The sequence below is a fragment of the Camarhynchus parvulus genome, chromosome 6, assembly GCF_901933205.1.
Source record: "Camarhynchus parvulus chromosome 6, STF_HiC, whole genome shotgun sequence".
NCBI lineage: Eukaryota > Metazoa > Chordata > Aves > Passeriformes > Thraupidae > Camarhynchus > Camarhynchus parvulus.
In genome coordinates, this window is record NC_044576.1 from 30,433,477 (window position 1) to 30,456,137 (window position 22,661).

Sequence of the window (22,661 nt, forward strand, 5' to 3'; positions counted from 1 at the left end):
TCTTATATGTTGAATTTAAATTTAAATTTATGCTGTATTTTCTCACTACAAATTCTGAAAATAAATTGAAAAAGCTTTTCAATTCCCTAATATTAAGTGCAAAATAGATTATATTAATTATATTATTTATTAATTATATTATTTATATTAATATCCTGAATATATCCTTTTATTGCTGAATAATACTTACATTAGTAAGTGGCTTAATAGGCACATGTACAATAATGTTTTAAATAAAATATTAGTGTGTTCTTTTTATCTGTAAGAAAAAAAGTGGTTTTTTGGCAAACACAAGATTTTGGAAGTAATTTGGTCAATTGGAAAGATTGATTTTAGACCTAAGATGTGGGCTTAAATTTAGATTAAAATCTGAATTATTAAACTTTTGTCTCATGAAATGTTACTAAGAATGGTCTTTTAAATGTAATGGTGGAGACTGGAAAAAAGGGAAAACACAGTGAATTCTGTTTGTTCATTTTGGTTTGGGCAGTTTGCTAATTCCTAGTGAGCTACATTACTGGCTTCCAAGTTGATCAATAAACCTGGAGTTTTGGATTGTGGGAGAGCAGGTTCTGCCCAGCTATGAAACAGTTATTGTTTTCGGTTTTTCAAGATTCATATGGAATAATATATTAAATATTCAAAATATATGTATATTTTAGAAGTATAAATTATATGTATATATAAAGTATATATGTATATAGTTACATTTTGGAGCTTTGTTGTGTATAGCAAGATCAAGAGTGTTGTTTTTGGTTGTTTTTCCTGATTGTTGCACAGGAAGCACATGGATTTCAGTCCAAGTGCTCAGTCATGGTTCACGTTTCCCCCTGTTGATTGCTCCCATCCCATGTTTTTCACTCAGTCTGTTCTCTGTGGGCTGTTGGTGTTGCAGATCCAGAGCCAGCTCAGGAACTGGTTTATGATTTAAGAAGTCAATGTGATGCCATCAGGGTGACCAAAACAGTCCGACCCTTCAGCATGGTGTGCTGCCCAGTGAATGAGAATGCTGCAGCTCTCATAGTCAGTGATGGCAGAGTGATGATCTGGGAATTAAAATCCAGCATTTCTGGCAGAAGTGTGCGCAACAGGTAATGGGATTCATTTTTCTTACCAAAGTTCCTTTTTTTTTCCAAGTGGTGTTCAGTATTTCATTGTATTTTAAAGGCAGCAGTGATCCTTCTGTGCCTGGAAGTGTTTCATGTGCTCTACATGTGTGTGAGTGAAGGAAGAGGAGCAAGTTATGTCTTCCAGATAGATCAGTTCCCTTTCTTTGAGGAAGTGCAGGAACTGTATTTACTCTTTTTTGTTTTTTTAAAGGCAGTTCCACACTGAGTGTCTGGACTAAGAAAACAAAAATTAAAATGACTATTTGCTTTATTTTGGGGGAGCATTTTCCTCTCATTTGGCTTTTTCAGACCATATGATTTCCTTTAAGAATGAATCCCTCACTTGCAGTCACATTTAAGGACCAAAATGAGTCTGTAAAGAACTACACTTTTAATAGAGGAATGGCTTTCTGCTGGATTTGTGTGAATTTGACACTGAGCAATATGAAGCTGCACAGTAGGTGACTGGAATGTGGTGGTATAAAAATGTTTTTATACACAGAGCCTTTAGAATTTTAGATTTGGAGCAGTCTCTCAAAATACTGTGTGAAGTGATACAGTGCTTGGAACACTCAATGTATTAAGGTTGTTCTGCTGCAATAACCCTTCAAAGTACAATGGAATAAAATAAATAACTTACTGCCATAAAAAAAATAGAGTTCTTTTAAATGTCAGTAGTACCAGGTTTTCAGCGGAGATCCTCTTGTTGCTCATCAGAGATTTAGTGTTTTTATTCTGTGTTCCCAAAAATAATGCTAGATGGATTCCTGTGCTGCATATCCAGGAAAGCTGTCTAAAATCTAAATTGGTTTTTACTTCTTTTATTCTTAAGGGTTTTTTCTAAAACATTGATCTTTGTCAGGAAAAATGTAATATTACAGGAGCCAGGTAAGTCTGTGCTCTTAGCTGGTGACACAGAGCTGCCCCAGCCCAGCAGGACACAGCTGCCAAGGCTGCCCAAAATAAAGGGGCACTTTGAGTCCCATGGGGATGGAGATGGTGCCTGCATGAAGAACTTGTTCCCATTTCTTTTGCAGCAGTTCCAATGCTTCACCTCTGTATTCCCCAGTCTCCTTCTGTGGAATCCCTGTAGGAGCATTCCAAAATAAACTTCCAGACCTCTCATTAGACAACATGATTGGTAAGAATTTCTTCCTTTGATACCACTGCCACTAATTTCTTATGGTTTTGAATCATTGTACATCTTGCCTTACTTAAGAACTTAAGGTATTTTTTAGAATTATTTTCTAATAGTAGCTCTGAAATAGAAGAGTTCCTGTTTGCTAAAGAAATCATCAAATGAATCCTCTTGAGGATTCTATGTTGAGGATCAATGTTCAAGTTCATTTTGTTTGAAGATAAAAAGTATTTTAAAATGGAATTTGGACAAAACATTTTGATTTTTTGTTACTAATCTTAGAAGCCAATTTATCTGACACATCCCCTCTTTGTGTACTCTAAACAGCAACCAGTCTTCAGAAAAGTTTTATCATGCCAAGCTCAAGAGGGAGAAATGTGTCTTATATATTCTTTGTAAATTTTTATTATATAAATTTCTATCTGAAAACTTTGTATAACATCTCCAATTAAAATTTCATGCTAACAAGAGCTTTCACTTTTAAGCAGGGCAGGGTGCAAGCCCTGGAGAAGAGCTAAGGAATTCATTCCTGCAGGAAGTGCACCTCAAATTCCTGCTGACAGGACTTCTGTCAGGGCTGCCTCTGCCTCCCTTCGCCATCCGCATGTGCCCGCCCCTCACCACCAAAAACATCAAACAGTATGAGCCCATCCTTGCTGTTGGTGAGTGCCTTCTGCAGAATTCTGAAATACAGGGTCTATTCTGAAAGTAATAGATCCTGTATTAAATTCAAATATAGTTGTTGGTACAGAAAAAAAATGTATCAGTTGATGCTGTGTAATTTATTGCAGGTAGTGACCCGTGTATTGGTTTGGTTCTCTGAGTCCTTGGGTTCTTTTTTCTTGCCCTGGTTTAAGCAATGCTACCTGCAAAATGCAATATAGTAGCAAATTTTTATTTATCCTGGTATTTACTGTGATATTGGTCTGCTGATACAATCAGCAGTTTATGTGTTGCTCCCACTTCATTCTGAATGTCAGGAAATAGGGGCTTCTGCAGCCCTGCATTCCTACAACAAGCAAATGAACTTCACAAAGACATTATTTTTGCTCCGATATGAATTTCTAAAATGACACTTGCAGCACATTATTTTTTCTGGATGAATCTATTCTGTCTTACCACAAATGTGGTTAAACTCATCTAGCTATTAGAATAGTTGCCAGTGGGCACCTGGTGTATTAACTTGGAATTTTCCCTATTTAAAGCTGATTTTTCTGGCATCTTTTTTCACAGTTGTGCTCCAAACCATAGGCAGTCCATCATGACATGATGTGATGCTGCTAAAATGTAACTTGTGGTTTCCCACGAGCTGCAACTGTTAAAAAAGTTGAAATATAAAGATTAGAAAACAAATAGGTGTAAAGTGCATTTACAGCAAGATCTTTTTTAACATACTTGAATGGCTCTTTAGGAATCCATTGTTGTATTTCATAGGGTTGATATGAATATAATGAAGTGTCTAATGGAAAATTGTAGGTTTCAGTATTTCAGAGGGTTTTTGATGTAATTGAAGCTCAAAGCTACTAGATTACTGATTTCTGATGTGAAAGAACTCATTATTTCAGGATGAGAAAGCAGAATTGCTTTAATGATTCCATAAAATCTACCCAGGATTCTCCTCTGGCATTACTGGGGGATAACAGTTAAAACATTTCCTTGATGCATTTACTCATTTCCAGTAATCAAAGCAAAAAGAACATTCCTTTCTTCTTCAGCTGGATGGGTGTGTTGTGGAAATGTAAGGAAAATAATCAGATTTTCTACAGGCTCTGCAAAAAGGTTTGGGAAAATGTCTTGATCCAAGGGGATATCAGTGGCTGCAGAGGGTTTAATATTTGGGATTTAAGTGCTAGAAATTCACATAGTTTTTGTAAAATTGTAAAATATAATAGTTACAGGTATCTAAAAATAAGAGAGAGAGAGAAATAGCTGTAAATCCTGCATTTTCACTAAAGCATGGAAGAAAAGAATAATATGTGTGCCTGTATTTTTTAATCAATTTTTATAGGTACAAGCAATGGCTCTGTCCTGGTGTTTCACCTCACAAGTGGACTCCTCCACAAAGAGTTAAGCATCCATTCCTGTGAAGTCAAGTGAGTTTCATTTCAATTCGTGCTCTAATCCTTCTAGGAAACAAATGCTGAAACACCTGAGTGATGTTACTCAGCAGTGTGGGTGTCTTGCCTTGCTGTTAATGAAATCAGGAAAATTGTTAATGAAATCACAGTAGAGTGCTCTACCCTGCCTTTGCTGTGTGAGCTGTAACACCCTGACAAAACTGTAATGAAAATTGCACTGAAAGAAATATTGGAATTGCATGTGTGCCTGCTGATCTGGGATGCATATCAACTACTTCCAGTCTCTTCAGTGCACTGCAGGACAAAGAAGTCTTTTTAGGACAAGAAACTTTATTTATTCTATAACTATTGGGATTGAGTCCTTTGAAATAATGCTGGTTGGTGTGTCAGGCTTTATTTACTTTATGTCCTTGGGGCTGAAATTGCTGTTGAGAGTTTTAATCCTAAGGGAAGTAAAGATAATTTTTTTAAGACTGAATGTAGAAATCAGTATTTATCCATCCAGAGAAGGAGCAGAGTAAGTTTTAAAGCTTTTGTGCTGTGTGCTTGTATGCACACAATGGCAGAATTTTTGGATGACTGATGGCACAGATATTCAAGGTGCTGCTTGCTGGATACATATTTCCAAGCAGATTTAAGCATGAAAATGAAATACTAATTTCTAGTACAAATATTAATAAAAAATTCTATCAGAATTGTGTTGTGAAGCCTTCATCTGGTTAAGGTCTCCATTTTACTGTGCATTCTGCAAAAAGTTAAGGAAGGTGCAGGTTGCTGAGAATAGGCAGCTCTGAGAGTTCATTGTGGAAACCTGCTTGGAATCTACCCCCAAAATGAAGTAACTTTCTTTATGTTTGTGGTGTGATTACTTGGCCCTTTCTCTTCTAAACCATTTAAACCTCTTGGTTTCATACCATTAACTACACATGATACTATTTTAATTTCGCTTTCTGTTATGCAGCACAAAAGGAGAGTCCTTTTTTATGACAGTGATTATAGAACTCAAAATGAAAACCCCTACTTGCATTTCACATGTCAAAAAAAAGTAAGATGGAGAGGGAGGAAGAAATAAACACAATTTTGAAAAAAAAGCTTTGTGCATTACTAGAAGTATTGTTAGTTTGGGTTTTTCAATGCTGTAAAGAGTTTGCAGCTTTTGAGCAACTTTAATAATATATTGCCTTTCTAGCAAATGCCCTCAACAGGTCTTTTTGGAATTCCTACAAAATGTTTGTGAATTCTATTTAGTCTTAAGCTGTTGTCAGGGTACATCTTTTAAATACTTGTTAGTTTCCTCAATTATCTGAATGATTTTCTACATAATTTTTACAAGTTCAAGGGAATGCTTCAAGCAATTTAGATGAAGGCATGGAGATTCTTTTCTTTTTTTAAATTAATTTTCATGGAGTGCAAAAGTTCTTCTTTCACTGGGAATTGTTACTTCACCTCTAAAATGTGGATAGATTGAATTATGCCTCTGTTTCCATTTTATCTGAAAGAACACCTTCAGGGACCATCATTATTTTAGTAGGTAATTGAGAATATCCTGAAATTGTAACTCAAGGCCAGCAGAGTTCTCAGTGCTCTTTATTTAGGAAGAGAATGTAATAAAAATAAGGCAATTTCCCTTTACAAAACAAATGTTCTGAATTCATGGCCACTGAGTTGTTTGGGTGTTAGCTATTACGATTTCTTTTTTTTTTTTTTTTGAGATTAAAGTGTTCTACATATTAGTCACATGCTGATTTATTTATTTTTTAGTTCTTTTTGCTGATCTTTTTGTTTGGTTGGTTTTTTGTTTGTTTTTATTTAAACTTTGTGTTGTGACTAGAAGGGGGAAGAATTACCTTTCTGTCCTTCCTTTTAAGATATTTCATACTTATGAGTAACCTTGAATATTAATTTTATTTATGATTATTACTTAGCTTTCACTATTTCTTTAGAATTGTAGAAGTAAATACTTTTCTGTTGAGTTTAATTTTATTTTTATAAGGAGATGGAGGTAAGAAGCAGCAGAAATGCTTAAAGCACACAAAGAGGGAAAATCAACCAGGCCACTGCCAGGAATATAGGTGAGGGGGGAAATCAAGAAATAACCAAGTGTGATACCTGGGGACAGTAGGCAATACAGGAGATAATAAAACACTTTCAGTGCAGAGAAGAATATATTTGAGACATGCAAATAAAATGCCTGCAGTGCAGCTTTCAGTTCAGTGGCACATTTGCAGCTCTCAGTGCTGCTTTTGCTTATTCTGATACTGAAATACCTCAGACTGGAGCAGTGCTGCTCATTCTTTGTCACTGAAGCTCAGCAAGTTCAAGACTGCAACAGCTTTTATGTTTAAAATTAAAATCTCACTGACTGTAACAAGAATGTCTATGGCCTGCAGGCACAACTTGAAAATTACTACATTACATCCAAATTTTAGCAGTTGAATTGAAGCTGTTTTAGCATTTGAATTTCAGCTGACTGCTCTTTGGGAAACTGCTTTGCAAACATTCATCACCTCTTTAAAAAAACTTTCCTTTAATAGAGAAATTAGAATGAAAAATATCTACCACCACTTTGGGAGCACATATGGTTTAATTTCCCATTTTGCCTTTCTCTTTTTCTTAGAATCCCTAAATTTAAGTAGCAGCTGCCATGTTATAAAGTCACAACAATCTATTCCCAACTAGAAATGTAATTTGTCTTTTTATCCACTTCAGTGCACTTTGTGATTTGTTTGCATTGGAAACATTAATCAAAACAACTGAGTCTCACTCCTGAAGTAACTGAGATGAGTTAAATGTATAGAAACTCTCAATGTTGCATTTTAAAAGAGTGGATTCAGTTTGAGAAGTGGTTAACAGCTGAATGTAACCCTTAATTCTGGTAGGCAAATATGATTTTTATTAGGAAATGTTTGCTATTTCAATAGGGAAGGCATTACTTGTTTCCATCTTTAAAATTTGATCCACTGTCTTCAGATTCTCAATTTCTATGTATGACAGTGACAAAAATTATGTTGTTTCAGGTGCAAGCAGTTAGCTGAGCTAAGGTTTCCTTTTGATTTTGAGTGTCTTGGGTTTCTGTGGATTTTTGTTGGAATGACAGATGGCCAGGCAGCAATAGAGAAAAAGGACTTGCCCTCTTAAATCTGAGCTGATGAAAGAAATGTGGAAAATGCTTCAGGTCTTTGCAGGAGAGTGGTGAATAACTACCAGCAATAACAATGCATTAGGAGTGGACTTTTTCCAAAAAACATAGCTGAGATAAATGGAAAAGTGTCAGAATTCACATTTCTTCCATTTCAGAAAGCTCCCTGGATTTATGACCCTTTGGAGACTTACAATGCCACCCATTCCTGCACTTGTAGATTTCTATTGAATCATGCCTGAAATGTTTCAATTAATAATTGAATATTTCTCATTTTGATTGAAATTAATGGTTGAACTTCCATAGGTCCTGCTGGGAAAAAGACTGGGTCCTAAATTTTTACCTTTTCTTGAGGATTTAGGAATAAAGCTTCCCATGTTTTTAAAGCTTGAACTAAAATAAAATAAACATGACTGTAAATTGTATGTGCAGAATATTATGGGAGTACTTTTTGGTTTCACCCACGTACATTGTATTTAGGAAACTTCTACTTAATGCAATGTGAGTTAGATTTACTGACAATAAATCATAAATACTGTTATTTATTTTTCTCATACTGCACATATATTCTTCCAAAGCAGGCAGTTGATGAATCAGAATACTTGTCCTGGGAACAGTTCTTAAGTAATCTGTGTTTGAAGGCCTTGAGGAAACCTTAAATCCTTTTATCTGTGTTAAAATGAAGTTAGGTACATGTGTGTATTAAAGTTCAATTTTCTTTAGAAGGGCTTCTTGAGTTATTTCACAGATAAAGCAATTTTTGCAGGCACCAAATGTATGTTGGAAAAGGGGCTGGAGAAGGGTCTTGTTTAGGAACAGTACCACCCAGTGCCACTTTCGGTCCCTTTTGCCTGTGGTGTGTTTCAGCAATTGCCTGAGAGTCCATCTGTGCTGCGAATATGTTCTGTTGCATTTAATTTTATTTATTTCTATTTATTTATTTATTAAAGCACTGGAACTTTACATCCTTGCAGCACTCTAACATGATTTGCTTGGGAGCTGCTTTGGTGTGATCTAGAAGAGCAAAAACAAAAAAGGCCAGGAATTTTGTTCTTTTGTGAAGTCTCTTCAGGGCTTCTCTTTTTATATCATCTTTCTTTCTCCTCTCTCTGGACTGAAAGAAATAAGGCAACCCACACTGACACCCACATGAATATTTTCCTGTGTGCTGGGAATTTGGAGCTGTTTGATAGTAACCCCTGATTTGATCAGAGCAGGGCTTTTAATCCACTTTACTGCTGAGTATCTGTGAGGGCTTTTTGCAGAAGTTAACAGTGTTTCTACCTGAATTTTTTATCTAACCAAAGTAGAGCTAATGCACTCTGAAAAGAAAGCTGCTCTTAAATTTAATTCTGTAACTTATATTCGCACCATAGTTGTTAATGTGTAGCTTCCTTTTATGCTTAAATATGATGTTTCCAGAAAATGTATAAAATTATATCTGTGCTAGGTTTTTAAGACTATATGTGAAAAAAAATACTTCAGTTCAGGCTTCTAACAATTCAAATATTTTGGCTGATATGCTCCATGTATTTCCTTCTGATCACAGGGGAATTGAGTGGATCAGCTTGACTGGCTTCATTTCCTTTGCCACATCAACACCCAACAATCTGGGACTGGTCAGGAATGAGCTGCAGCTGGTGGACCTTCCAACAGGTTTGTGTTTCCTGAGAAATCTGCTCCAGGAGCTGACAGATTTGGTGGGGAGTGACAAGTTCTGACTACAATTTTTTTAATATACTTTCTGTTGTCATGACAAAATAAAATAATAAAGGAGGTTTAACTTTTCCTGCTCTTCTTTGTGAAGCCAGACCTGCAGACAGACCTAAACCAGCACCTTTGCAAAAACATCTTGGACTTGTTAAAAGAGTAATAAGTGTGAGCAGGTTGTTTAGGAGCAGCCACATGAGGTATTAGTGGTGGATTTGCACATATTTCCATATTTCCAAATGTGTTTTGTCAAAGTCTGCACCCACGCTTTCATGTGCCCCTGAAATAGTGTCAAACCATTTGTTGTGTTGCACATGGTCAGGATTTGAGTGTGAATGAGTGTGAAAGGGGTTTTAAACAATAAAAACTGGTACTTTTATAAAGCATTGGAAAGGTTAAAAAGTAAATAACTGTTAAAAGATACTGTTGATAGCAAAATTACCAGGTTACAACTATTTTGGCCTCACAGTGGATGATAAATACATTTGTAATGAACTCAGTATTTGCAAAGGAGTTATAACTGGGGAGGTTACACAGCCCTGAACAGGAAGCACTTCAATAATTTTACATTATTTTTGAATGTGAAAACCTGGAGCCACTTAAGTTCTAATTGAAGAGCCTGAATCTTGTAGCACAAGGCTAACTCTGAGTTGGTTTATACAAAGTGACTTTTTAATTGGGTTTTTTTTAAACTTATGGAGGAACCTCAGTTGTTGTATTTCCAGGGTGCTGCACAGAGAGGTTATTCTTGTAAAGTTGTAAATATTGTAAAGTTTTTTCATATAATGTCTTTTGTTCATTTATTTAAAATCAAAGCAAAAAAGATACCTGCACTGGGCAATTAATCTAATTTAAAATGGGAATCTGATTTTTCACTCAGCTTATAAATCAGTATAAAGCATTTATAGGCAGAAGTCTTCAAAGGTTCAGAATTTCTGCAGGAAACCAAGTTTTGAGTAAATGTGAATACATGAGACCTTAGCATTTGGTTTGCTTAAAAATGGTACATTTCCTCTTTTAAAGCTTTCAGGAAAGGCACAGCAATTTAACTGATTGAATTTTGCTTCTTCCCTCACTTAGGAGCCCAACTTGCTGGTTTAGGCCCAGGAAAACTCTGCTGATTCAGATTTACTTTGACAAAATTCTCATGTACATTTCTTAACAAAAATATGAAAGAAAATTGCTAAGATGTTGAAAATAGAGAAGAAGTAATTCCAGTAGCCTCTGACAGGAGAGCTCTAACTCATGTTGTTGATAACTAGATTTATTCATGTAGCTGGCTTAAATAATTTAGCTGTGAGCTACTAGAGGAGCTAAAGTTTATAGCTTGAATTTTCCTTAAAGCTAAGGAGAATGAAACTTGCGTAGAAGATGTTGTTTGTAGATCATTATTTATTTTGATAAATATATCTCTAACATCTATAATTCTACAACACTTCCTACAAGTGGATGAAAATTTTCCTAGGGATGAAATTATAAATTCTTAAGATTTACTATTTTAGCTGGAACGGAAGAGAGAATGGTTCTGATGAGTGTAGAACGTAGCTCACCATGAAATTCTATCACACTTAGTTCATGGCAGAGTTAATTTCTCTTCTCAAACTTGAAATCTATTAATGAATCTCCTCCTTTGGGAATGGAGAGAACCTCTCATTGACTTTTAGTGGAAAATAATAACTCTTGGAACTCTCTCTCTATATTTCTGTAATCCTGATGGATCCTTTTGAGTTGCTGTGCTCTGGGAGTCAGGAGTTACACTTGACAGCAGAGTTTACAATATATTTAATGTAAAGATTTGGGAGCAGAGTTTACAATATATTTAGTGTAAAGATTTGACAGCAGAGTTTACAATATATTTAATGTAAACTTGGAGATTTTAATGATGAACTCTGAAATGCAGTAAAATGAAACACAGTAAAACTTTGACAATGGCAAGAGTAATATAGAGATGACAGGTGATTTGGAGACGTTCTGGTTTGGTTAGTAAGCTGGTTCTGTTTACAACCGGAGCAGTTTCTATATAAATTTCTCTATTTCTGTTTAGTTTATTGACTGTTGCTGTTCTCCCCTGTTCTGTGCTCCAGGCAGGAGCGTTGCATTCCGTGGGGAGCGAGGCAACGACGAGCCAGCCATAGAAATGATCAAGGTGTCTCACTTGAAGTAAGTGCCTCAGCATTGGGAGGTTTATAAATTTCACTGTGCTGCATGAAAATCCTCAGAAGATTATAGACATTCGAAGAAAAAAAGCACTCCAGAGTATATAGGAAAATATTCAACAGCATCAAGAAGAAAATGCTTCAGAATATTAATTCCAAGTGAAAAAGCTGTGAATGTTTCTGTGGTTGACTTTGTCACTTCAAGATCCAATCACATTGCAAAAGCAGTAATTAATATTTTATTTCTTACAGGTATTGTGTTTACTGATCAGGCTTTTTGATAATATTAAGGAGAATTAAAAGTGCTGAACTGGTTTTTTCAACTTTGGTTCTGTTATGAGTTAATTTTCATTTCTATAACTTAAGCCTTACTTAAAACTAGGAAGTTTGGCATTAAAGATTATTCATATTTATTTAGCTTTTGTAAGTATTTCACACCTTTGCAATAATTGTCTGCTGGAAAACCAGATATGAAATACAGTTGTTTGAAAAGTCAGCTGATAAATGACCAAATTGTTTCCTTTCAAGTCTTCATAATTTTGAGCTCAGGCCTGCGACAGGAGGCCCTGATCTTCATTGTATCAAAACTAATAATTGTAGTACTCTGGAAAAATACTTCACTTTCTTGTACAAATGAAATTAAAAGTAGTGTTGATTTTTATAGGGCATTGTCTCTAAATCTTAAAAGCTTCTTTACAGTGGAGAAAAAAAATGTCTCTAGCTTGCACAGGAGTTTTTTTGTGTGTAGGAGTTCCAGAGAATCTGGAAGAGTTCAACCATATAATGTTCTTAATAATGCATTAAAAATTAACAACAGCCTTGGGCTTAGGTGAAGAGGCTGGAGAGTGTTGAGTGAGACAAGAAAGGAGGTTCACTTGCAGGGAGATGAATGCAGTGCCTGAGAGGAGAAATTGCTGCATGGCCTCTGTATTTTCAAGTTAAATGTGCAAAGTGGTGGATTAAAGGTGTTTACACTCACCCAGCTCCACAGATGAGCAGTCTGGAGACATGGCTGAAAAGTGGCTTAGTGTGGGATGATTTTATGCTCATTTATCCTGGGATTGGGAACTGGCATGCATCTGCAGGAGGGAAAAAACTCTGTCCAGCCTGCAGTCTTCTGTGTTTTTCTGGTATTTTGTGCCATCAACTCAGGCTGAACATGGTGAGATCAGAGGTGCTGCTGCTCTCTCTGAATTATTCCCCTTGTCTCTTCCACAGTAATTGTGCAGAACCACCTGGCAGAAATTTATAATTCTGTTAGCTTTGAGGAGAACTCTTTTTCAGACATTCTTTTGCTCCTCAGTAACTCAAGGGGATCACAAGCTTCAGAGGGGGATTTGATTTGCTCTGCTAACTTGTAGTTTTTGAGGGTCTCCAGAGTGCTGCTGTGAGCAACACAAGTGAAGTAAAATGCTCAAATGACTCTTGCTGGAGTAAATAATCATTTGTTTCAGGCAGTACCTAGCTGTGGTATTTAAAGACAAACCACTGGAGATCTGGGATGTCAGAACTTGCACTCTGCTCAGAGAAATGTCTAAAAACTTCCCTACAGCCACTGCTCTGGTAAGGAATAAATTCTGTTACCTTTTAATGTAACACATTGAAATAGTATAAAATCTTTGAATAGTTTTGCAGCAAGTGCTACTGTAGCTGTAGCATATACAGAGAAGTGCTTTAATATTTCATCTTTACCAAATGGAAGCAGGAAAAAAGGAGGTTCTGGTGAAGAAATCTGCTCTGCCTCTTGGGTGATGGTGGGAGGCACTGCAGAAAGCAATCTCCTTGGAAATCATTATAAAGCCCCAGTAAATTCAGGGAATAAACCTCTGTCTTTTCCATTTTTCCTGGGCCATTTTCCAGGAGTGGTCACCTTCCCATAACTTAAAGAGCCTGAGGAAGAAGCAGCTGGCAGCCAGGGAGGCCATGGCCCGACAGACGGTGGCATCAGACACTGAAGTCAGCAGTGTGGAATCCTCTGTGATCAGGTATCCCCCCTCCTGATGGAGTCCTGGGCTACAGCAATTGTTGGTTTCCCACCATGTGCCATTCTTCTAATGAAAAGAATATTTTGGACCTGATTGTTGAGTACTTAGCAAGCAAAACAACTTTATGGGCCTCCCTTTAGTTTTTCCATGTGGGACTTTGCTGTACTTGTTACTCTCAGGTGTGTCTGTGGCAGTCCACTGGTTACCTGGTTCTTCAAGTAAAACTCTTACTTGCCCTTGGACAAGTTACTTGCCCTTTCCACAAGAGTGGAAGTAATAAATAGTTAACTGTTATATAAATTCTTTAAAAGGATATTTACTTTTTTTTGTGTTGTTTCTATGCATTAGGTAGAATTTGTCTTGCAATTCTATTTTCAAGAAAGAAATAATTATGTCTCATTATGTTCTTTTTAAAGTTTGTTGCAGGAAGCTGAAAGTAAATCAGAGCTGAGCCAGAACATCTCTGCCAGGGAGCACTTTGTGTTTACAGGTGCTGATGGGCAGGTTTATCATCTCACAGTAGAGGGAAACTCAGTAAAAGACAGTGCAAGAATTCCTCCAGATGTGAGTTCCAATTTTTCTATATTATTGATGCTTGAATTTTTTGCTTGGCTTTGACTGCCAGGGATAAGCTTTGTAGCAGCAAGTCAGTAATGTAGTACTTTGAAATCTGAAATGAATTCCAACATAAAAACTGATGGCAGTTCTGTTTTTACAGTCTTATAAATAATTTTTCCAGTTTTAACTGAGTACAGTTTGGTCTATCATGTTATATAATTTTTTTTAATGAATACCAATGTTGAAATATTTATTCATATGTTTGAGTCTGTTAATCACAAGATATTTTTCTGCTTCTTAAATATTTTCAGGGAAGTATGGGTAGCATTACTTGTATTGCCTGGAAGGGGGATATCCTGGTTCTTGGAGATGTTGATGGAAACTTAAACTTCTGGGATTTGAAAGCTAGAGTATCCAGGTATGAATGCAAATTAAGTCTGTCAAACATGAGATGATGAGTATTAGAATGTAGAATGTTTTCATCCTTCCTCATTTTTGTTCTTTACTGTAGGGAAAAATGCAAGTATTTTGGAATAAAAATTCAGAAAATGTCTACTGTGTCACAGTTCCCTACATTTAATCTCTGTGTTTTCAGAAGAATTAACATTTAATCAAGGTTTTAAAACGAGCTAGAGATCTTTTTTACATTAAATCTGCAATGGCTTCTGGTTAAACATTATGTATTGTAGTGTTTATTCCAAGCATTTCATCATTTTAGTTTAATAAATTCATAATCTGGACATCCATTTGTTTGTGCATCTCTAGAGAGATTATTCTCCTCAGTCTGTGCAATACCAGGATCTGCAAAGTTCCTGGAAAGGATTCCATTTCCTACAATGTTGGGTACAGAATGATGGATCCTAATCTTGTCTTTGCTTAGGGGGATTCCTACTCACCGGAGCTGGGTGAAAAAAATACGGTTTGCCCCAGGGAAAGGAAACCAAAAACTCCTTGCAATGTACAACGATGGGGTAGAAATTTGGGATTCAAAAGAGGTAAGTGGCTATGGATTTGATTGACACTTCTCTTCAAAGCCCACATCTCATCTCTGAAAATCAGGATGAGTGAGGGATTAAGTTTTTCTGAGTCAGGATTTCTTGCTGGCAGTTGCATGATAAAGTCAATATGGCTTTTTCAGAAGATTTTATTCCCTATAAATTATCTTTGAGCTGCCATCAATGAGAATTGTCTTCCACTCTTAAAGCTGACAATGTCTGAGATTCTCTTTGTCATCCTCTTGTAATGGTTTTGAGGCAGACCTTGAAAATCTAAGTATTTTTCAATACCTTGAAAATTTAAGTGGGAGTCCCCAGTTTGAGACTTTAATCTGTGGACAGGAGATTGCTTTCACTGCAGGTTTTCTGTGTATGGTCAATAGATTTAATTTGTTAGGGAATACCAGGAAAACAGACACCTGTTCATTAACACTCTCTAGTTTCTCTTCTTACTCAAAAATTCTGTAGTTATGTTCACAAACCTTCTGGGGTTTGCTTTTAGGTCTCTCAGAGGATTATGGTACCGTGGGGAAGGAAATACAATTGTACTGTTTTAACTTAGCCCCTGGAATGAGTTCAGGGTATCAGGGTATGAAAGAGGAATTTTAGTTTTTTTCCTGTTTCCTTTGTAATGAGCACCAGCTCCAAACTCAGACACTTAATTAGTGCAATATGAAACTCCACTGATGAGAAGAATGGACAGCAGATATGAACAATTACTGGGAATTACATAAGTTGAGTAGGATATTGCCCAGTGAGTCTCTCCTTGAAGCACATTCGAATAGTTTGGATGCCACAAGATACTCTAGCTGCTCCCTCTTTTTTTCTAGGATAAAGGAGTTTCCTACATGATAGCATTTAAAATTAAATTCACATTTTCAGTCAAAAGTCTTTCAGAATATCTGTAGTAATACTTTATAGTCTCAGTTCTATTATACATCTAATCCTGTCCTGTTAAAAAGATAACAAAAAGGTAGCTGCACACTTGTGGTGGTGTTCACAGGAGTCCCAGGACGAGGGAAGAGATGAGAATCTTGACTTCATGTTTCAGAAGGCTGATTTATTATTTTGCGGTACATATTATATTAAAAGAAGATGATATATTAAAACTATACTAAAAGAATAGAAGAAAGGATTTTATCAGAAGACTTGAAAGGAATAGAAAAAAATGGAATGATAATAAAATCTTGTGACTGACCAGAGAATCTGAGCCAGCTGGACTGTGATTGGCCATTAATTAGAAACAACCACATAGACCAATCACAGATGCACCTGTTGCATTCCACAGCAGCAGATAACCATTGTTTACATTTTGTTTCTGAGGCCTCTCAGCTTCCCAGGATTAAAAATCCTAGCAAAAGGATTTTTCATAAAATGTGTCTGTGACATACACTGTGCTCAAGAGGATTTTTTCTCAGCCCTAAATTGGGAAATAGTATTGTGCCAGGGCAACCATGTGACCTACTCCAAGGTTTCTAAATTCCCTACTCTCCATTATTGAAATGATTTATGCCTAACTTCACCTTTGATGGTGAATTTTGTGCTGTGCCTCCTGGGTATGTGACACAGCCTCACACTGGGCAATGGAGAGGCTGCTAAAAATAAAAAATATCTGAACTTTTGCAGGTACAAATGGTGAGCAGTTTAAGGAGTGGCAGAAATGTGAATTTCCGGATCCTGGACGTGGACTGGTGCACGTCAGACAAAGTGGTGCTGGCATCAGATGATGGATGCATCCGAGTGCTGGACTTGTCCATGAAGCCCTCGTGTTTCAGGATGGATGAGCAGGATTTAATAGGTATGCCATGTCTTCCTTGCTGTCCACTGCTTGGCACTTCTGCCCTCCTCTTTGGAAAGTGGAGCTCAGCACTTCTGTTAGAACAGGGGCTTGTCACACGTGGAGATGTTGGTGCCTTTCCACTGCTTTTCATGGATACATGAAAAGTAGGTAATTTTTTAATGCTTAGGTCATATGTGTGGAAACCCAGGGCACCAGGAATATTTCTCTGTCTGCTCTGGGGTGTCCTGATTCCCAGGGGAGCACTGACTTTGACCCTCATTCATGGAGAAAGGTTCTTAGAATTCTAGACTTCCCTAGACTTCTAGGATTCAATTCCTAGAATCCACAAAAGTGTGAAATAGATTATAGAGAGCAGTGTAGGTGTATCCCCTGGTGAGAAATTGAGGTTTGGGGATTTTTAGTATGTTATGGATGGAAGCAAGATGGAGGGCACAGGGTGTCGTCCTGGGTTTCTTCTTCATGATTCTTCTTCCTTCTTCTTCTTGGGTTTGGGTGGCATTTTGTAATTGGGCAGAAAAGTCTGCATTGCAGCTCTGTGGGATAAGTTATTGGGTTAAAAGAAAAATAATCTAGGTGTCAGTTCTTAATTGGATAGTTTAGTGTTAAAAGACCTAGTAGCAAGAGATTGTTGGTCATTTTGTGCCTTCTAATTTAAAGCTGCCGTAGTGAGCTTTTAATTAGAGTAGTGAGACTGTTTTACTGGTAAGAAATAAAAAACACTTGAGTCCCAACATGAGCTACTGTCTCAAGTGCCTTCAATCCAAACCCAAAAAAACCAATAATATGCAGGAGTTTTTTAATACAAGTTTAATCTCCCAAATAGTACATACTTTTTAATATCTTAATTTAAATACAAATGAAGAAAATAAGAGCTTTTTGTACAGATATCTAGCAAATTGCCTTTAAAAGCATTGACACATCAATTAGGTATCAATACCTGCATCAGTGATACTCATTACATGATTTAGAAACATTTGTTGATGGGTAAAAATGTATTTTCTGATTTTTTTTTGAGGTGCCTGTAGACTGATTCATTGCTCTTCAAACTGACATTTAAAATAGCAATATTAGTGCTGTTTGCCTTTTTAGCCATATGTCTAAGAAGGGAGTTTAAATATTTAACTAGTTAACTAAACTACATTTTTTTGTATTTATTATTACTGCTGTTCCAAATAACTGTTCTTGTTGTTGCCTTTTGAGTCAATCCTACCTTTACTCTTTAAATTTCCTTAAGTCATTTCCTTAAAATTAGTAGATTCTAAGACATATGCAATAAACTGTGATGTGGGGAGCTGTGGTGTGGGTTTGTTTGAGGAAACATGTAATTTATCACAGCCATTTTTGCTACCAAAGGACTTTTCTGCAATATGAAGTTCTAAAGATGAATGTTGTAAAGCCAAGCACACTGAAATGAAGCTGTGCCAGCTGTAAGGCTGCCTGTGATTGAGCTGTCCTTCTGTGGTAATGTTTTAATTACCAAATCACATTTACAAGAGTCCTACATCACTCAGTGCACACCAAGTACAGGGAGCTGTGAATGTTTAATGATGGAGCTGCTTTTGGTACTTGTTTTACTGCTCAGTCACTGGGTAGCATTTGCTGCCTGTCATCACACCTTGTACTGGATACAGAGTCACTGACTTGTACACTTGTGTGACAGCACTAATGTATCATTTGTATCTTATTAAACTCCCCACCATCCTTTCCAGATGATGGGGTTTAATCCTTGTATTGTACTGTAGGAATTAGGGGGACAAAGCAAAACTAAACATGCTTTATGATATATTTGGTATAGCTTTACTTGCTTTGTACCATGTGGGAATAATCATTGTACACAGCTCTGCCAAAGCCAGTAAAATGCATTCCAGGAGTCTGTGGCTAAATACACTGTGGAATATCCTGAAATTCTCATTTGACCATGGTTGATAACCCTGTACCCTCTATGAAGTGTTTTTGTTGAGTGTAGTGATAAGCTTTTATGTCTAGCAGTCTGTGCTGGGTGTGTGAAAAGACTTTTATGTATGATTTTCCTGGTGCTTGCAAACAAGCTGGGACATTTTCTGATGTACATTTTCTGTTACACGTTTTCTGGAAGTACATTTTTGGATATATACATTCTGTGGTGCATTTTCTGATGCCCATTTTCTGTGATACATTTTCTGGTGCCCATTTTCTGTGGGATATTTTCTGTGATACATTTTCTGGTGCCCATTTTCTGTGGTACATGTTCTATGATACATTTTTTGGTGCCCATTTTCTATGGTACATTTTCTGTGATACATTTTCTGGTGGAATATTTTCTGTGGTGCATTTTCTGTGATATATTTTCTGTGGTATATTTTCTGGAAGTACATTTTTGGATGTATACATTCTGTGGTGCATTTTATGGTGCCCATTTTCTATGCATTTTCTGTGATACATTTTCTGTGGTATATTTTCTGAAGGTACATTTTCTGATCAATGAACACAGCATTATTGCACATGACTCTCTGGACAATGAATCTTTTCCTTTTGTTTCAGAACCTGTCTGGTGTCCCTACGTGCTTGTTCCAAGGGCTTCATTAGCTTTAAAAGCATTCCTGCTGCATCAACCGTGGGATGAGAAATATTCTCTAGATATTATGGACATGTAAGAAGAAATATAGATCTATATATAAGAAATTATTATTTTTTAAAGCCTTTATATTTTATTAGTCTTTCTGTGCAAATAACTGTTGGATGTATAAGTTTCCTCACTCTTGGGGACTGTCAAAATTATAATTAGTTCAGTATTTATTACTGAAAGTAATATAGGTAAGGCTCTAAGGTCAGGTATTTCTTCTGGCTTTCAGTAGCACTTGGCTGTTAAAAACTGCAGTCTGCTTTCAGTCCTGGCAATATTTTTATGGCATTATATTACTTCTGAGAAAAACTGTGTTCTCTTTGTTCTAGAAGTTAATGCAGCCATCAGAGTTGTTCCTAAAGTATAATGAAAGTGATATTCTGATATCCTGATAGACCTGTCTGTACTCATGGAGAGCCACATCCACATCACCAGAGGAGCACATTTCTGTGTCCTGGACTGTGCTCATGGTCACTTAATAGTGCTCTAGGCATTGCCATTTCTATTAATTTTATGGTTAATGAAAAAAAGAAAAATGGGAAAAGAAAGTTTGGCGCTGACTGTGAGGTTGAGTGAAAACAAGCCCAGTCTTTCACTGCTATTTTGGAACTGGTAACTGGATAAAGAATCTGTATCAATGGCTTACCCAAAGAATGTGAAAAATTGTTAACATGTAACAATTGTTAACCTGTGTTTTTCTCCTGCAAGTCGTGCTCTTCCATTTCAAATAATTCTGTACTTTTTGTAACGCAGAAAACGTCTATTTTTTTTTTTAATCCAGTGATTATCCAGAGAATGAAAATATTAAAAGCCTTCTTCAAGAGCAGTTGAATTCATTATCCAAGTAAGAATTTTTCTGTTATTACTTGTGTCAGCTATGGAATTCTGAGAAGGCAAAATATCTAAAGTTTGTGGCAACTCACAGTTAATGAAGAAAGAATTCTCTTCTCTAAAGATGTGCCTGAGTAATGACAGTTTTTATTAAAAAAAGTTTTTTAATGTAAATTTTATTTAATTTTAAACTTGGTGCTTTAAAGGTACTGATAGGGTCTGTACATGATTTGCAACTGACCTGTGAGCATTTGGAATATTTTAAGCAGTACTTCTCAGGGATTTAGGGGTTCTTTATGCTGATCCAGACTGCATTGGACCCTGCTACTTAAATACTGCAAGGTTTGTTTGTGATGAAAAAAAGAGGATTCCAAAAATCCTTTGCTGAAGATATAATTCCAGAGCAATGTTGATGCACATTGCTCTATTTACAGAGAAAACAGATTTTGACATTCCACTTAAACCTTGAAAATTATAGTTAAAGCTAGTAAGTGGACAACTTTGTCCATCTTCCTTCTGGCCTTTCATTTAGTAGGGTGGCAGAGGTAACAGCCTATTTTTATCCAGTCTGAAACATCTGTGGAAAGCCTAAATTCATGCATGTGCATCCCTTCTGCTGTGACACTACATAGCTGCAAGATTATTTGTAGCTGAATTAATACTGTAATTAGTAGAATTACTGCAGCCTAATTGGCAGCTTTGCATACACCCTGGTGGTGATTCCCTATAGTGCAAGGATAAAGAGTTCCTGATGGACTCCCTGCATTTGTCCCTGGAGATCAGCTGTATTTCAAATTATATATAATTCCTGTTGCAATTGTTTTCCTAGATGCATTTTTTGATTTCAGAAAAGAAATTCTGTATTTTTGGGGTTGATCTTTTCAGTTTGTATGTGATGGATCCAACCAAACAAAAATCCTACCCAGCATTTTACAGTTTAACTTTCTCTTTTGCAGTGACATAAAGAAACTTCTGCTTGATCCAGATTTTACTCTCCTGCAGAGATGTCTCCTGGTTGCCAGGTAGTAGAGATTCTGATAAATATAGGAAACATTTTCTAGGAAAATCTTGATGCTATTAATGCACAGGAATGAGCTGAAGTTTAGGAACTCCCCCAGTTGTCCTTTAACTTAGCACAGTCCCTAAACTACTTTGTTACTCATTGAGTAGAGTGGTTTTAGAACCAAAATGGAAATGTTACCTCACAGAAACAGTTTTATTTGCTTGCTGGATACAAGGAATTTCCCTCAGTCTTAGTGGCACTTTTATAACTGCACTTCTGGCAGCCACATTACATTTAGTTGATCTTGCCCCAAAATGTCATTTAGAACTTCACAATAGCTCTGTACAAACAGGGCAGGGCCTGGGGTTTATTTCAAGTGTATTTGTTCTGTGTGGTTCCTCTGCCCAAACTGAGCTGATTTTAGTCTGTCTGTATTCAGAGATGGTTTTCAAACTTAGTAACTTGTGGTTGAAAGAGGATATCAGTGACTAAGTGCAAAATAATAATAAATATCAATTTCCACATATTTCTGTGCTGAACATTCCTGGGGTTTAATTGCTGGTGTAACTTACCTTGCTGAATGTCATTCCATAATCCTCTCTCACAGTTTGTCCCACTGATAAAGCAAAGTACTTGTGTTGTCCACAGGAATGCACAGTCCTTGAGAAAATGAAATATATCATATTTTTATGTGGTGTATGAAAAAACACAAGCCTGTTTCACATCCTGCTTTGTATCTTCTCAGACTGTATGGGGATGAATCTGAACTGCACTTCTGGACCATTGCTGCCCACTATTTGCACAGCTTATGCCAGGACAAGCCTGCAAAACCAGACACAGCTGTCCTTCAGGAGCAGCTGGGTAATCCTCTGGATATATGCTATGATGTGCTGTGTGAAAATTCTTACTTCCAGGTACGTCAAAGAGTTCAAAACCAAATTTAAAGGAATGTCATCAGCACAATAAACACTCAGTTCTCTGTACATATTTCACTTTTATTAGTAACATACCAGTCTGGGTTAAAACATTCCTTGTACTTAAAAATAGAGGCTGGCTCAAAAACTGGCAAGATATGTAAATATCCTTTAAAAGCCTGGTTTTATTTCTTATGGTAGGTTTACACTTAAAATACTTCTCCTTCTTTGTCCAGAAATTCCAGCTGGAAAGGGTAAATCTCCAGGAAGTGAAGAGATCAACATATGATCATACCAGGAAATGTGCTGATCAACTTCTTCTCTTGGGCCAGGTTTGTGGGTAATATTTGAATTTTTTATTCTTCTTCCCTGTCTGTTTTATGTGCTTAGCCCATTCAAAGAAAGCTTTTTCTAACTTTATTTGTTATTTCCTATTTGTGTGAACCCAGTGCAGAGATTTTGCATTGTTATGTTAAATTCGTGATGGGTTTTCAATGCTGTTCTTATTGAAAATGTCCTCTTAAAGTAGAATCCTAGTCATTACTAGACAGGGAGATATTTTTGTAGCCTGTTTTAGAATAACTTCTATTGTTATTTGTTCCATGTCTTAAAAAGGGTATAAATAGAAAGGCTTTTAAGCAA

The 22,661-nt window shown here is 36.5% G+C and overlaps 1 protein-coding gene across 4 annotated transcripts in view; it reads left to right on the forward strand.

The window, feature by feature from the left end:
- The window catches only part of WDR11 (WD repeat domain 11), a 36,805-nt gene that overhangs the window by 8,360 nt on the left and 5,784 nt on the right, over positions 1-22,661 (forward strand). The window contains exons 8-24 of one of the 4 annotated variants that reach the window (XM_030951283.1): positions 896-1,091; positions 2,147-2,250; positions 2,733-2,909; positions 4,256-4,340; positions 9,014-9,120; positions 11,259-11,334; positions 12,785-12,893; positions 13,191-13,315; positions 13,732-13,879; positions 14,185-14,291; positions 14,754-14,868; positions 16,495-16,666; positions 19,190-19,298; positions 20,053-20,115; positions 21,059-21,124; positions 21,851-22,019; positions 22,256-22,351. In XM_030951283.1, the coding sequence (XP_030807143.1) occupies positions 896-1,091; positions 2,147-2,250; positions 2,733-2,909; positions 4,256-4,340; positions 9,014-9,120; positions 11,259-11,334; positions 12,785-12,893; positions 13,191-13,315; positions 13,732-13,879; positions 14,185-14,291; positions 14,754-14,868; positions 16,495-16,666; positions 19,190-19,298; positions 20,053-20,115; positions 21,059-21,124; positions 21,851-22,019; positions 22,256-22,351 (2,024 nt within the window). The remainder of the gene's footprint in view (positions 1-895; positions 1,092-2,146; positions 2,251-2,732; positions 2,910-4,255; positions 4,341-9,013; positions 9,121-11,258; positions 11,335-12,784; positions 12,894-13,190; positions 13,316-13,731; positions 13,880-14,184; positions 14,292-14,753; positions 14,869-16,494; positions 16,667-19,189; positions 19,299-20,052; positions 20,116-21,058; positions 21,125-21,850; positions 22,020-22,255; positions 22,352-22,661) is intronic. The other 3 variants (XM_030951284.1, XM_030951285.1, XM_030951286.1) reach the window with 3 other exon arrangements.